This window comes from Carassius auratus, chromosome 50 (genome assembly GCF_003368295.1).
Source record: "Carassius auratus strain Wakin chromosome 50, ASM336829v1, whole genome shotgun sequence".
NCBI classification, from domain to species: domain Eukaryota; kingdom Metazoa; phylum Chordata; class Actinopteri; order Cypriniformes; family Cyprinidae; genus Carassius; species Carassius auratus.
In genome coordinates this window covers 10228518-10243160 of record NC_039292.1, presented here as the reverse complement: position 1 = coordinate 10243160, position 14643 = coordinate 10228518, and the positions used below count along the sequence as shown (strand labels likewise).

At 38.6% G+C, this 14643-nt stretch overlaps 1 protein-coding gene across 1 annotated transcript; it reads left to right on the top strand.

The window, feature by feature from the left end:
* Positions 1 to 496: 496 nt before the first annotated feature.
* Positions 497 to 14251, top strand: LOC113066958 (uncharacterized). Its single transcript, XM_026239103.1, has 4 exons — positions 497 to 610; positions 8246 to 13275; positions 13440 to 13499; positions 13741 to 14251. The coding sequence occupies exons 2-4, from the start codon at positions 8304 to 8306 to the stop codon at positions 13878 to 13880; spliced, it is 5172 nt and encodes a 1723-aa protein (XP_026094888.1). The 5' UTR covers positions 497 to 610; positions 8246 to 8303; the 3' UTR covers positions 13881 to 14251.
* Positions 14252 to 14643: the final 392 nt, after the last annotated feature.

The following is a 14643-nucleotide window of genomic DNA, read 5'->3' as shown; positions in this document are numbered from 1 at the left end:
GCCCGAGTCTGATTTTAAAACCGTCATATCCTCCGGGTTTGAATGCAGTGCCTGGATAGCATTATATTGTAAACAAGATTGGAAATTAAGAATGGCGCAACAATAAAAACAATTCATTTAATAAAATAAAGCCGGTGTATATATTTCAAGTATTCCTCAACAGTAACGTGAGCAGGCGGGAATATTTTCGCTACTCGCTCGAGTCCAGATTTGACCACACGCAGACTTTTGTTTTGAAAAAGGTCAGGCTTTTTCACATGTTGCCAGATCAACCTTAATTTAGCGAAAAACTGGCTCATTTGTATCAATTGTGGAGATACTGAGTATGAAGTATAAAATATATATTTGAAAGAATTATGATTTTATTGTTTAAATAATACATGGTTTCCTAGTTCAATAACACAGACACACACACACGATCAAAAACTGCTCCTCTTCGACCTAAAAAACAGACCTGGCAACATGGGCTATAACGGTCCCGCCCCTCCTGCATTTTCAGAGGCCTATGAGGAGATTCCTCATGTTGAGATTTTGGTGAAAGTAGCTAAAGAAAGCGCTGAAGAAAACGCATTCATCACAGACGGAGGAGGGTTTCTTACACTCATGATCAGTAAGTTGTTCAGTATTTACGTGGAATTACGATTTGTTTCCATCGTTTATAATCTGGCCGTGATGATTTTGCAGGCTATGCTTGAAAAAGGTCTCTAGGTTAATGTTAGAGTTTGTGAGCGCTCTTTCTGGTTTGCTTAAACGATAACTTGGAGAGCCAAACAAAGCCAAGACTGTACATTTAAAGGCTTCTTAAAATACTTATTCGATTAAAGATGACATTCTTCATGGAACGTATTTAAACGCTATTTCCTGTAAATGCTGTTATAGCAGCCCGCGGGATTGTGCTGTTGTGACCGTTAAATGTGACGATTCTTGAATTCTTCAATTTTGGTGCATAGGTCCAGTGATAAAGCTACGTAACATGTATGTATTTAATTTATATTTAATTTATGACAATCATCTAAGTTAGTCAAGGACAATAGGTGTGGAAGCTAATTGCTACTTTTTTATCCCACAAATTCACATTCAGACGATTTTCTTGCAAGATGGTCAAAAAATAAACAAACTCGGAATTCTGAGGGAAAAAGCCTGAATTGAAATAGCAAGATATAGGATCAGTTGCATAAATTTGGTTTCTGTGTTAGATAGTATTAATATTAGTAATAGTATATGGTAGTTATTGCTATTGTAATACACCTGCACTCTAAAATAAATATAAACGAACAATGAATATTTTATAGCACGTATATTAATCAGCTTTACAATAATATACTTTTATCTCAATTTCTTAAATTTCAAGAGCTAAACCCTTGAGACGTTCAATCCTACATATTGTGAAAAGTAGTATCAGTTTTGGTTAATTTTGTTTTAAAAGTGATGAAGGCAGTTTGCTTCTTTTAGCAGAGCCGGGTGAATTAATTTTACTCTGTGCATATGGTTGTGTGGTTTAAAAGTTTTTGGACCTATCTTTTGGAATTTATTTCAGGACCATTTGGACAAGATGGTGCCTTTGTTTTTAAATGCGGATTGGACCCCTATAGTGAGGGTAATGGGGGGAAGGGAGCTGTGAGGTTTAGATTACTGATGGAGGAAATGGTGAGAACCAGCAGAGGTAGAGATGAGAGAAATGACTAGAATTGACTAGAACTTGTTTTGGGGTTAAAGTGTTCTCATTTGAAGCCTACTTAGTTTTTTTTACGAACCCATTTCCAGTTGCTAATATAATTTCAAGACATTACTCCCTGTTCTGTTTGGTGTGTACTTTCTGTCATCTACTTTTCACACATTGTGTTGAGCTCTTTAGGGTGAGGAACTGAAATCAGCTCTGGACAGACACTTGCATGCACCTCTCACTTGCATTTCGCACCTAATGATTATAGTGCTCTCTATGCATGTAGAGGGTAATGTTTCATTCAGCAATGGTCTGACTTCAGTTTTGTGATACTACATAAAACATCTGAACTAGAGCTGTAATCGGGCCTTAAAAGTTAGGCCCGACAGGACCCGAGCCCCAAAAGTGCATTTTAATTGACAGCTTTTTAAAAGCCCAAACCCGTTTACAGCATGAGATTATTCAAATGTGCGCCCACACACCGCTCTTTTGCCTTTTGTAAAGAATGACACATTTATACATAATTTATTCATAACTAAAATAGACTATAGGCCCCTCGGAAGTTGGAACAAAGAAATAAGTCCTAAAATAAGATGAATCGCCTTCGATAATGAACGCGATATTGCGTAGCTTGTCAGGGAAATACAGCTCTGTCTATTAAATGCCGCTCCATTTGAAAGCAGGTGATGGCGATTTAGCATGATCATATCATTAGATATATTGCCCAGCCCGAATACATGTTTGTATTAAAGGTGCTGTAGGGAACTTTTGTAAAAAAAATATTTTTTACATATTTTTTAAACCTGTCATTATATCATGACAGTAGAATATGAGACAGATAATCTGTGAAAAAATCAAGCTCCTCTGGCTCCTCCCAGTGGTCCTATTGCCATTTGCAGAAAGCCATCTGCTCCCGGTAAGAAACAACCAATCAGAGCTGTGGTCCGTAACTTGAATGAACATAATAAGCGAGTACACCATGAATCCATTTTCCAAATCGTGTTTTTAGCTTGTCCTGAATCACTAGGGTGCACCTATAATAAGTGTTTATATTCGGACTATTTTAGATTGCTTCGGGGGTACCGCGGCGGAGTAACCCAGTACCTTTGTGATTCTTCATAGACATAAACAGAGAGAAGTAGTTCCGGCTACGATGTTCTTCCGCTAGAGCATCAAAAGTTCCCTACTGCAGCTTTAAAGTAAAAGTGGATTGAGAAATACACCTTTCGTATGGAAAGTATATCAAAGTTTTTGCTGGGAATTTCATGTCCTTTAATATATATTTTTTAGTAATGTTTATTTATCTTCATTGTTACTAACGTTACCTTATGCACTTCAAGTGTTTTCAGATGGAATATTTGACCTGGAAATGGTCTCTATATATTAGCCAGGGCTCGACATTTAACGCTTGTCCAGGACAAGTGGATTTTGTGAAGGGGCAAGTGAAAGAGAATTGTACTTGCCTGAACGGACAAGTAACCTAATCAAACTTTTAATAACAAACAATAACTAGGGCATCACCGAAATTTTTAAGAGAATGATTCTGATTTTATTACTTTCAGTGTAAACAGTGACTAATAACAGATAATGTATTGACAGTATCAAGGTCGCGTCAGTTGAGGCTCTTGCAGTCTGTCTGACTCGCAGAGAAATAAAAACTATAAGAACAGCACACACAAAGAAACACTGCGGTTGAAAAAAAAAAATATTCCGTATAATATGTGCAACATCACACGACCAGGAGTGATGTTTTTCTGACTTTCAGCTCGATTGCAAATGTGAAATTGATTTTATACATCTTCAGTTAAATAAACAAGTAATATTAACTGACTTACATTTTAGACACATTAAGGGTCATTTTTGTTCCATTTCAATCAAAAAATAATTCTAAGCAAAGCCAAAGCAGAACAATCGCGCATCTGAGAGCAAGAGTCTTTCGTTCTAGCCAATGATTCAATGAACCATTCATAAAAACGTTTACTTGCTAACTGAATATATGTGTTATCAAATAAGGGTTAGCACAAATGTAATCCAAAAGTAATCAGATTACGTTACCAAAAATGTGTAATCTAAGAAATTATATTACTGATTACAATTTTTTCATTTAATCTGTAATCAGTAACTGATTACAATTCATAAGTAATCTCCCCATCTCTGTTCCCACAAGGGGAGTCGTGAGGTTTCCAAGGTGATGAGTGTCTCCAGGGAATTGCAAGTTAAGAGAAGACCACTTTTTGGGCGTGGATAAGGTTTTACATTTACATTTACATTTAATCATTTAGCAGACGCTTTTATCCAAAGCGACTTACAAATGAGAACAATAGAAGCAGTCAGGTCAACAAGAGAACAACAACAGAATACAAGTGCCATGACAAGTCTCATTTAGTCTAGTATAGAACGCATAGCCAGGTGTATAAAATATTGTATATATGTTTTTTTTTTTTTCTAATTAAATGAAAAAGACAAGAAAAGGAAAAGTACTGGTGTTAGTAGGTTAAGTGCAGGCGAAAAAGATGAGTCTTTAGATGTTTCTTGAAAATGAGTAAAGACTCCGCTGTACGAATTGCGATTGGGAGGTCATTCCACCAGCTGGGCACAGTCCAGGAAAAGGTCCGTGAGTGTGATTTTGAATTTCTTTGGGATGGCACCACAAGGCGTTGTTCACTTGCAGAGCGCAAGCTTCTGGAGGGCACATAGGATTTAACCAGTGAGTTTAGGTAAGTTGGTGCCGTGCTAGTGGTTGTCTTGTAGGCAAAAATCAGTACCTTGAATTTGATGCGAGCAGCTACTGGTAGCCAGTGTAACCTGATGAGGAGAGGAGTAACATGAGCTTTTTTTGGCTCATTAAAGACAACCCTCGCTGCTGCATTCTGGATCATTTGCAGAGGCTTGACAGTTCATGCAGGAAGGCCGGCCAGGAGAGCATTACAATAGTCCAGTCTGGAGAGAACAAGAGCTTGGACAAGAAGTTGGGTTGCTTGCTCTGACAGGAAGGGTCTAATCTTCCTAATGTTGTATAAGGCAAACCTGCAGGACCGGGTCGTTGTAGCAATGTGGTCAGTGAAGCTTAACTGATGATCCATCACAACTCCTAGGTTTCTGGCTGTCCTCGAAGGAGTTATGGTTGACGAGCCCAGCTGTATAGAGAAGTTGTGATGAATCAATGGGTTAGCTGGAATCACCAGTAGTTCAGTCTTTGTAAGGTTAAGCTGAAGGTGATGGTCATTCATCCAGCTAGAAATGTCACTCAGACAGGCAGTTTTATCTGGTTTTCCTGTAACACTTGTACTCGTTAAAATGCCTCGTTACCAAATGCCAATACCACACAGCACGTGATAAGTGCCATATTCAGACAAAGAAATACAGACAACAGAACAACAGAAAGCAAAACTAACTTATTAGACATAAAGGTTGTCTACGTAGGATATCTATGCAATGAATATAATGTTAAACACTCAGTATTAATGTCTGTATAGCTGACGTGCACGAGCTGATAAAGCACACTGAGTGGATTGAGTGTGCGGCATCGGAGATGTGCAAACTTGTCTAGTGAAATACATTTTATCACTGGAAAGTTTGCAATTCATTTGGACATGTCAAAAACAAGTAAAACAATGCATAGGTTACTTAACGGTAGGGAGAGAGAGGGGACGCTCACTCGTGCACTTCTATTGTCATGATCTTTGATGTTCCCTCACTTAGCACACGCATTTGGATTAAAACTAAATCGTAAAAAGAGACAATTTATAGGGGCATTCACTATAAAAAATAATTTATTTTCAACCTAAGGCATAGATGACTTTCTGGCTAAAGTGAATCTAGCCGACTGTGTGTACATTACTACTGTCCCTCTCATTCTGAACCAGTACAAATACATGCATGTGTTGTGTGTGTTTTGCTAGCTTGAGTGTTTCTGCATTCTATGAGTGGCTTTGGAATCTAAATTGCAGCACGTTTCAGATAAAAAAAAAAAAAAGTGACTACAGTTTTTGAAAAATATCGCAGGAGACTTATAACATGTGGTTCCCTTCATTATTACGGCAAAAGCTTGTCATTACAGTACTAAGTCGTTGCAATGGATCAGCTCTAATTCTATTAAATTACAGATGATGAACGGAGCAAAAAAAATAACAAAGAAAGTAACAAAATCTTGTAACATATATTTTAATGGGCACAATTAAGTGTGAAAATAACTGAAGGATATAACCAAAAATTATATATAGACCAGATATATTTTTTTCACTAGTGGGTGCCAAATGTAAACAAAAATGCAATAGTAGCCTATTTATCTGTATGTTCACATACACGAATATAAAGCCCTGGAAGTGACGGTGGAAACGCGACTGGCCCTGGCACGCACTAGCACACCCGGTTTAAGCTCGACAGTGGAAACGCAGCTAATGATCAGCCGCCTGCTTGAACAGAGGTGGCCTTTGACTGCAACACTTTCCGATCCTGATGTCACACCATGGGGGAAGTGCTTCATGGATTTAAAACATGTTCAGTGGAGCTTACTTGAGGAAGTGGAACAACTCTTGAGGCCTTCGAGTGTGCTGCTGTTTTCTTGAGTGGAGAGTCCTATGTGACTGGTTCCGCTCTAACTCCCCTTGTAAAGGGCCTCCAGAAATCCATACAGAGCACAATTTTCGAGACCGCAGCAGCCAAGGCTTTCCAAAGTGTTGCTGCACAGGAGATGACATTAAGATGGGAGCGGGAAACTAAATTCAGAGATGATGGAGAAAATATATGTCTTATTGCTGCAGCCCTGGACCCCAGATTCCGCAAACTAAAATTCCTGCCAGCAGAGGACAGATAAAAAGTTCACCTCAAGGTTCAATCTCTTGTTCTTGAAGAAAAAAAAAGATACGAGGAGCAAACACATCAACATCAGTGTGAGGAACAGGTTCAGTCAGCCAATGCAGACATGAAATTTTCAGAGAAGAGGCAAGTGTCTCTGTTGGACACTTTGCTCGGTTCAGATTCGGATGACCACAGTAATGGTGAGGATGACACTGGCCACATCCAAGATGAAGAAAGTCACAGTGAAGTTGTGAAAAATGAAATACACATGTACTTTAGTGAGCAGGCTATTCCAAAGGAAGAAAATCTGCTGAAATGTTGTAAGGCAAATGAAGTGAGGTTTCCCATCTTGGCAATGCTGGCAAAGAGTTACTTGTCTAAGCCTGCAACATCAACCCCATCTGAAAGGCTTTTCTCAGTTGCTGGCAACATTGTGACTAAAAAAATAGCCAGCCTAACTTCAGAGCATGTCGATATGCTAACCTTCCTCCATTGCAATGCTATATAATTAGTAACACGGGCCCCCAACCTTTTGCACTGTTTGTGTTGGGCTGTATTTATGTTGGACCTCTTTAAACTACAAGATGCCTCCAGGTAATCACTGCACTGTATTGGCTGCCTTTTTTGCACAGTTTTGAGCAGTGCTTTTGTTGGACAGCTCTCAGGCTTTTAATGTCAGGTGGACTTCTAGATGTTCCGTGTTGGTTTCAAGAGAGGGAGCGGAAGGTTGCCGCTTGAAGAAACTGCAGGGGAATCCCTCTCTTAGTTGACTAGAGGGGAGTGTGTGTGTGGGGGAGGGTCATTTTTGGACTTCTGTTTTATTATCTCACTTAAATGTTTGTTCCAGTCTATGGTTTGTTCAGTCAGTGTATTTGTTTTTATAATGGTATAGTCTAATTAATTAGCACAGTATATTACATACAGCACAAGGAAATTGTAAACTTTTTTTTAATATTCATGTAATTTACATTAATACTTACCAAGATGGACATTTCGTATGCAGGATTCAAGAAATGATCTGTTCATGTTACGGAGGAAAGCACTGTTCATGAGGGGGTGTGGCCTCAATAGCCCTGCAATAAGCAGTGTGCATGTGATTGAGCAATGTGTAGGGTAGAAATTAAACTGAAATTGGATTAAATAAGGTTGTTTTAACCCAAGATTATGTTGCAAGATTTTTTCTCAACTACATTTAAACCCCCAGTTCCAGCAGTTTAGCAAATTTCCAGTTTATTTCCATTAATTCCCATGGAAAGTTTCCAAAATTCACAGAATTTTGCAACCCTAATTTTCTGGAATTTCTTTGTGAAAGAGGATTGTGTCTGCTCATTCTTTCTCCCAGGCCTCGGTTGTAATGAAAAACCACTGGGGTTTGCTGATACAATAAGTAATAGATATAATAAACTTCCAAAGAATTACTCTAACTCTAATGATCGTTGTGTGCATCTCGTCAGTAAAGCTGGTTCTCTAGTCAGCTGTAAATTCCCTCAGGTGCGTGATTTCACAAAGAGCAGCTGTGACTACACAGAGCCTTTGTTAACTGCGAAGCTTCACAAATCCACGTTCATTTTCAGTGTTTATTTGAGCATCTTCTCAGTCAACAACGGCTCTGTTTAGTAACCGCTGCTCTATGTGAAATCACGCACCTGATGGAATTTACCGCTGATTTGAGAACCGGCTTTACTGCCCATAACGATCGGCCGATCGTGATTGGAGCACCCCTTGTATTTTAACTTTGAAAGTATTTTGTTACCTTGACTCTTTGCTTGTCTTTTTTTCCAGGCATGTGATTATTCCACTCCTACATTCTGTCTGGGGTTACAATTGAGCATTCAGTAGAATGCAAGCCAATTCACAACATTCTGGACAATTGCAAAATTTGCATGGAAAAGGAGCTACATCTGGAGATGGGACAGGCCAAAACTTTTACCAGCTATGGTTACCACCTCACACTGTAAGTCCCTCATATCCTGGACAAAGTGACACTGGAAGTTACTTCACCTGCACAATCCAACCGGCAACCAGTGACCAGATTTTGACTAGTAGCGTTCAAGCTACCAATGACAAAAAGCTTGCTCAACAAAATATGCTTAATTCAAAACATGCATTGCCAACAGGAAAACAGGACTCCCAAATGATTCTGTGGAACATGCCCTCTAATTGCCAGATAATCCTACCTGTTAGCAACATAAATTTACAAGGTGCTCCCAACATGCACCAGCAAACTACCTCCTCAGCAGTTGGCCCACATAATTCACAACAGTTTAAAGCAGTGAACACTACAAGTCTAAACGAAGCTACAAAAAATGTGAACACTAGCAACTTGTATAGCAGGCAGCAACATGCGAATGCGCCTACTAATTTGCCAAAAGACTCCTCGGAAACAAGGCAGAGCTTGCCATCTGATCTTAAATATTGTCCCTTAACAGAAAACACATGTTATGGTCAAAGTAGTTTGTTTGGTGGGTACCCTTACCAGTTGTTGATTGCTGAGATGTCAAATGCTAACGCAAAAACGTTTTCTACATGTGTGCAGAACCTGCAACCGAATAATGCTACTCAGAGAGCTGTTGCTGTTGTCACGCCATTGTCTCCTATAGGAACAGCACCTGTTAATGTTTCTGACAAATCTGCTAATATGAAAATGAATGTAATGCCTGTACAAGCGACTGTACACCATCATCCAAATATTCCACATCATCTGGTGGCCAACGCTAATCTGAAAAACCAAACTAGAGAACCAAACAATCCAAGAAGCCAGCATCAAAGACCTAAGTCGGCCGAGCCAAGGCTGAATGATGGACTTTGCAATGTAGTTGGAGCCAAAAGTCCAGTTTTGGCTGATGAATCAACTGGCCAAAGTTGCTGCGCAAAATTGCTGAAGCTGAAAAATGTGGTTGCAGAACAAAAGGAGTCTGTTCAAACTCTAATGCAAAGTGAACTAGCTGAAAAGACAAATAAAAACTGCACCATCACAGACAAGAAAAGTGTTGAACCGGACACTGTTCATTTTATTGAATGGCCATTAGATCGATTGCAGGCCTTAATTGCAGTGATTCAGCAAATGGAAAATGGGGATCAGATGAAAATCCACAAAACTGATCCTTGGAAGGACATCTTAAAGATTTACTGGAACGAGGATTATTTCAAGTTTAATGAAGCTGTGCAAAGTGGCATATATCAAAGCATAATGAAAGAAGTTTCTGTTTACTCTTCAATGAAAGATCCTGTGATACTGAGGCAAATTGTAAATGATGCACGTAGCAAAGTCAACGAGGATTTTCATGTTTTAAAACACAACGAAGAGCCACCGAAGATGATGTACAAGTCGTCTTGGTTGAATCTTAATGAAAACGTTGATGACATCGACAAGGAATGTGGTTACTCTTGGTCTTTTCAAAATGTCTCTGTTCACGAAGCTCAAAACTTGGAATGTGAAACACCAAGCAAATTGCAAGAAGCCACTGAAAAGCCAATATTGATTAGGTGCAAACAAGTACCTTCAGAGGTGGAGAACAAAGTATCAGCAGACAAACCATCATCAAACAATGAGAGTCTACATGAAAACATGCCCATTTCGTTTAATGGGCAATCTCTATCTGTGCCTGACATCAGCAGCTCACCAAAGCATAACTGTCAGTTTACAGAATTGACCAACAGTCAACCAATTATTACAAATTCTCTGGAGGCAATGATTACTCTTGTGAAGGATTTGGATAAACAAAGTGTATCGACTGGAATGTCCAGATTGGATGACCAATTTAATAATGATGTTGGAGCCAAAAGTGCTGTGTCGCCCAAATCAACTGGCCAAAGTAACCGTACAAACTCGCCAAAGCCCATACATGTGGTTACGGAAGAAGAGGTGATGGCATTATCTTCTCAAATGCAAGTTCCATTCAGTGAAAAAATTCATAACAATGGTTGTGCTGAGACCTTGTCAAAACAGAGTCAAGAACTTGGTGTGCACATGAATGAAGAGGAGACCGAAAATAAGTATGCTTCAGCCACAAAGTTGATAGAACAAAAAGTCATTGCTGCATTACTAGAAAAGCACAGGGAGTCTTTGTTAAACACACCCCAAGGACTTGACACAATATCAACAGAAGAACAAGCAAGCAGGGAGAGGCTAAAGGAGAAAAACAAATATCCAGCATCTACATTTCTAAGGACATTGCTATCAGCTCCTTATAAGCCATCTTTAACCGAACGTAGTCAGGGTGCAACGGAAATAACGGACAAAGTAAATGAAGAAGAACACATGTCCTCAGAGAAAAGTAGGTATGATAAGAGTTGTGAAAAATCTCCTGTTCCCTCGAATGCTCCCTCTCCACCATTGATTGATAATTTCTCTCCGAAACTTAATGAACAAGAACGCAGTTGTCAACCAAATACTGTTATTCCGCTGAAGGGCATGACCGATCTGGTGACGAAATTGAAAAAGTGGGATCTTTCATTAAAGTATCAAAACTTCATTGAAAAACGTGGTGGTTTAAAAAGAAAGCAGAAACCGTTATCTAGAACATCAAAACTGGACAAGAGTTTTTGTAATCGTGTTGGAGCCAAAAGTCCCATGATGACTGATGAATCTTCCAGCCAGAGTGACTGCTCAAATCCACTGACACCTAGTCCTGTAACGTTTGAGCCATTAACTCAAACGCAATATGAATCCAGTGAAATTATGCCTAACAGTGACTTTGATAAGGCAGTGAGATATGAGACTGATCCAAAACCTTGTCAAGAACTTTCTGTACAAACAAATGAAGAGAATACTGTTGAGATGGACGCTTCATCTTCTGTTAAGATTGTTGTTCTCACTCATGAAGTTGCTAAACAGTACTTTGCTGAAAATAAAGACATTGCTTCAAAACCAAATGGATTAACCAGCGATATTGACTATGCCAGTCCGCCAAAACTTTATCCTGTTCTCGCAGGACCATCTCAAATACAAATAAAGTCCAGTGAAGAAATGCCTGAAATTGACTGCATGCTCACAGATGAGAGTGTGAGATACGAGACTGATACAAAACCCAGTCAAGAACCTCCTGTGCAAATGAATGGAGAAGATATTGTCAAGTTGGACACTTCAGCTTGTATGAAGATTAATGTTCTCCCTCATGAAGTGGCTAAGCAATGCTTTGCTGGTCAAATAATGGAAAATAAAGACATTGCTGCACCACCAGCGACAATACACAAGACCTGCTTGTTGAATTCACCACAAGACATAGTATCAACAAAAGAACAGATAAACATGGGAAGGTTGAAAGAAACTTATGGAGCTGGTAGTCCAGGGTTGACTGATGGATCAACAAGCAAAAGTATCTCTGAAACTCCACCGAAACTTTATCCTGTGATCACAGAACAATCTCAAATACCAATAAAGTCCAGTGAAGAAATGCCTGAAATTGACTGCATGCTCACAGATGAGAGTGTGAGATACGAGACTCTTCCAAAACCTAGTCAAGAACGTCATGTGGACATGAATGAAGAGGAGACTGAGAAGATTGACCATTTAAACTCTACTAAGATCAGTGTTCTCCCACATGAAATGGCTGAGCTATGGTTTGGCAGTGAGATGGAAGATGAAGACTTGCGGAAAGATATTGCAGTTCACATTTCCACTGAAGAGAAGGTGAAAGTTCAAGTCCTGGAACTCAAATCTGAAAAAGGACTGCTCCTAAAAGATGTGAAGCCAAAAGAGTGGAAATCTCAAAGTTCTGGTGGTGAAAACTTGGAGTCTTACTGTTGTGTTGCTAAATGGTTTCAAACTTTAGACTCTGGAAATGGCTCAGTGTGCATGTGCCAGATAAAAGCTGAATTGAGAGAAAAGGAGATTAAAACCCATAGCACAAGTTTAGAGGTGCAGACTAAAAAAGACAGTCCACGTGAATGTGAACGAGTGGAAATGGATAACGCTGCTCTTGAAAGAACAGATGATTCTGAAATCACAGATGATTCTGAAGCCACAGATGATTCTGAGGACGAATACCCATTGCTGCACAATCCTTCTATGGACAAAGCAAAGATTGCAAAGGACATTTCAAGTTCCGAAGAAGTGTGTAAGGTAGAGACTGAAACTTCAGAGCAGAAAAGAAATGAATCACCCACAGAATGTGCAGCAAACCTGAATCTTATGAATGAGATTGAGCAAGACATCCCAGCTCCAAATTTGAAGAGCAAAACTAATACAGTATATCTTGCACTGTATGGGTCGTCTTCTGAAAAAAGAAACAAACTAAAGCGAACTAAAAGATCCAAAGAAAAGAGAAGTTGTGAAGAACCCCCCAAAACTATTCAAGTAACCATAAGCTCTCACCAGGGGGTTAAAGAGATGGATGAATCAAAAAAGGGCAAATGTGTGGAAACACAAGATGAAGATGCCATGGATGGTCGAGAAAGAATACGAAGGGCAGTCTTGCAAAAAATGGTTCAGCATAAAATCTTCCCCTTGCGTCCCACTTTTGCACTCTGCAAAAATGGACTTTCAGACAGTGAACTTCTCAGTCCAAGTGCTGTTGTGAAAAGTGACGCCCATTTGGCTGAAGGAAATACACGAAAGAGAATATGTAATAATGCAACACAACAAATGTCTATAAATAAATATATCATCAGAGGGAAAACTGTGCCATCCAAATTATTTAATTCACCCGAGAATGGGACGAAAAGTAAATATGAGTTGGGGAACCCTGTTTTGATGCCATTGGATGAGGGTCCTGCTTTGGAATTCAGAGTATTGCCAGAATCTTTTAACTTTGAAGATGGAGCTGAACTTAGTTGTGCTCAAGGAGACACGTCGCAGAGTACGCAAAATGGTAACTGTTGAGAATATTTAATATTTCAATTTATATATATATATATATATATATATATATATATATATATATATATATGTATATATTTATTATTATTATTATTATTATTATTATTATATTTTTTATGCCGTACCTAATACTTTCCCCCCCCCCTTTTTTATCAGGGATGTCAGGCCCAGAAGAAAAAGCTAAAAGGATGAAAACTAGTCATGTGCCAACCCAAGGTATTGGACACAAGATTAATTTGAACTGTAACCATATGCTATGCATAGGCTAAAGCAAACTTGCAGTGTACCATTTTTGAATACTGATAAATGAAAATAATGATAATGCAGGTTAAAAAAAACAGTGACTTTTTAAAGCTTAAACAGGGAGTCTGAATTGAATCCTGTTATCTACCCATCACATAACTTTGTTTGGCAGGTAGTTTAACACTCATCTAAATTGCTTTGTACTTATCTACAGGTGTTTGGAGTTTAAGTCCCTTGAAGAAAAAGCAAACTCAATCCATCCAGTCCACCAATGACTCTGGTTCATGTAGCCTCTTCCAAGAATTCAAGAAGAAATATCAAAAAAGAAGAACATCGCCATCAAGCAGAACTTGAATTCCAGTGAAATTTTTATTAACATTAAAGCGAATGGGTCATATGTTTACTTCCTGTGAATGATAAAACTCAACAGATGCATATCCAAGTGTACAAATACATTGTTTACTGTTTAATTATACTTGATTATTTGCATTATAGTATAAATGCATCGTTTGCACATTGGTCATCCAATTCAACAGCTGCTATTAACCAAGTCATCCAGTATTTTGTGTACAAGTTTTATATTTTACATTTTCAAGAAACGTGTTTGTCATTATTTTGTCATTATGTATATTGTGGTAAAATCATTTGGATTCGACTGGTTTGTAAAAAAATCTATTTTTGTTTTTATAAGACCTTTTTAATAAAAACATTTGGTTACAAATGCAGTTAATTTTGCTCCTGGCGTTTAAGTTCTGCTAAACCATGATTCCTTGAAGACTGGTAAAACAAGTAGACATTATTTTAAAAATTGTAATCCTTCAGAGAACACAAGTGAAATTGTGAGCGGGAAAGTGCATAATATTTCAAGAAACCCTTTGGCAATAGGCTAGATAGATTCCCAGACACAGGCATTACCATTACCAGTAAACGTACTGATAAAATATTTGTTTTTAAGCTCTAGCGTTTTTACACTGCTTTTGTAGATTCATTTTAAGATAAGTATTAAACATAAGAAATAAGTGCAAAACAGAATTTAAAATAAAAAATATGGATTGTGGCGAGTGGGGCGGGGCCGAGAGACGTAGGAACAAGGAGTGAGGCCAGGTGTAGTGATTGG

Bases quoted from the DNA above. Each gene is read 5' to 3' on its own strand.
- LOC113066958 (XM_026239103.1), top strand. From the start codon at position 8,304: ATGCAAGCCAATTCACAACATTCTGGACAATTGCAAAATTTGCATGGA. The intron at 13,276-13,439 runs GTAACTGTTGAG...CTTTTTTATCAG, and splicing joins GTCGCAGAGTACGCAAAATG to GGATGTCAGGCCCAGAAGAA. The intron at 13,500-13,740 runs GTATTGGACACA...ACTTATCTACAG, and splicing joins TAGTCATGTGCCAACCCAAG to GTGTTTGGAGTTTAAGTCCC.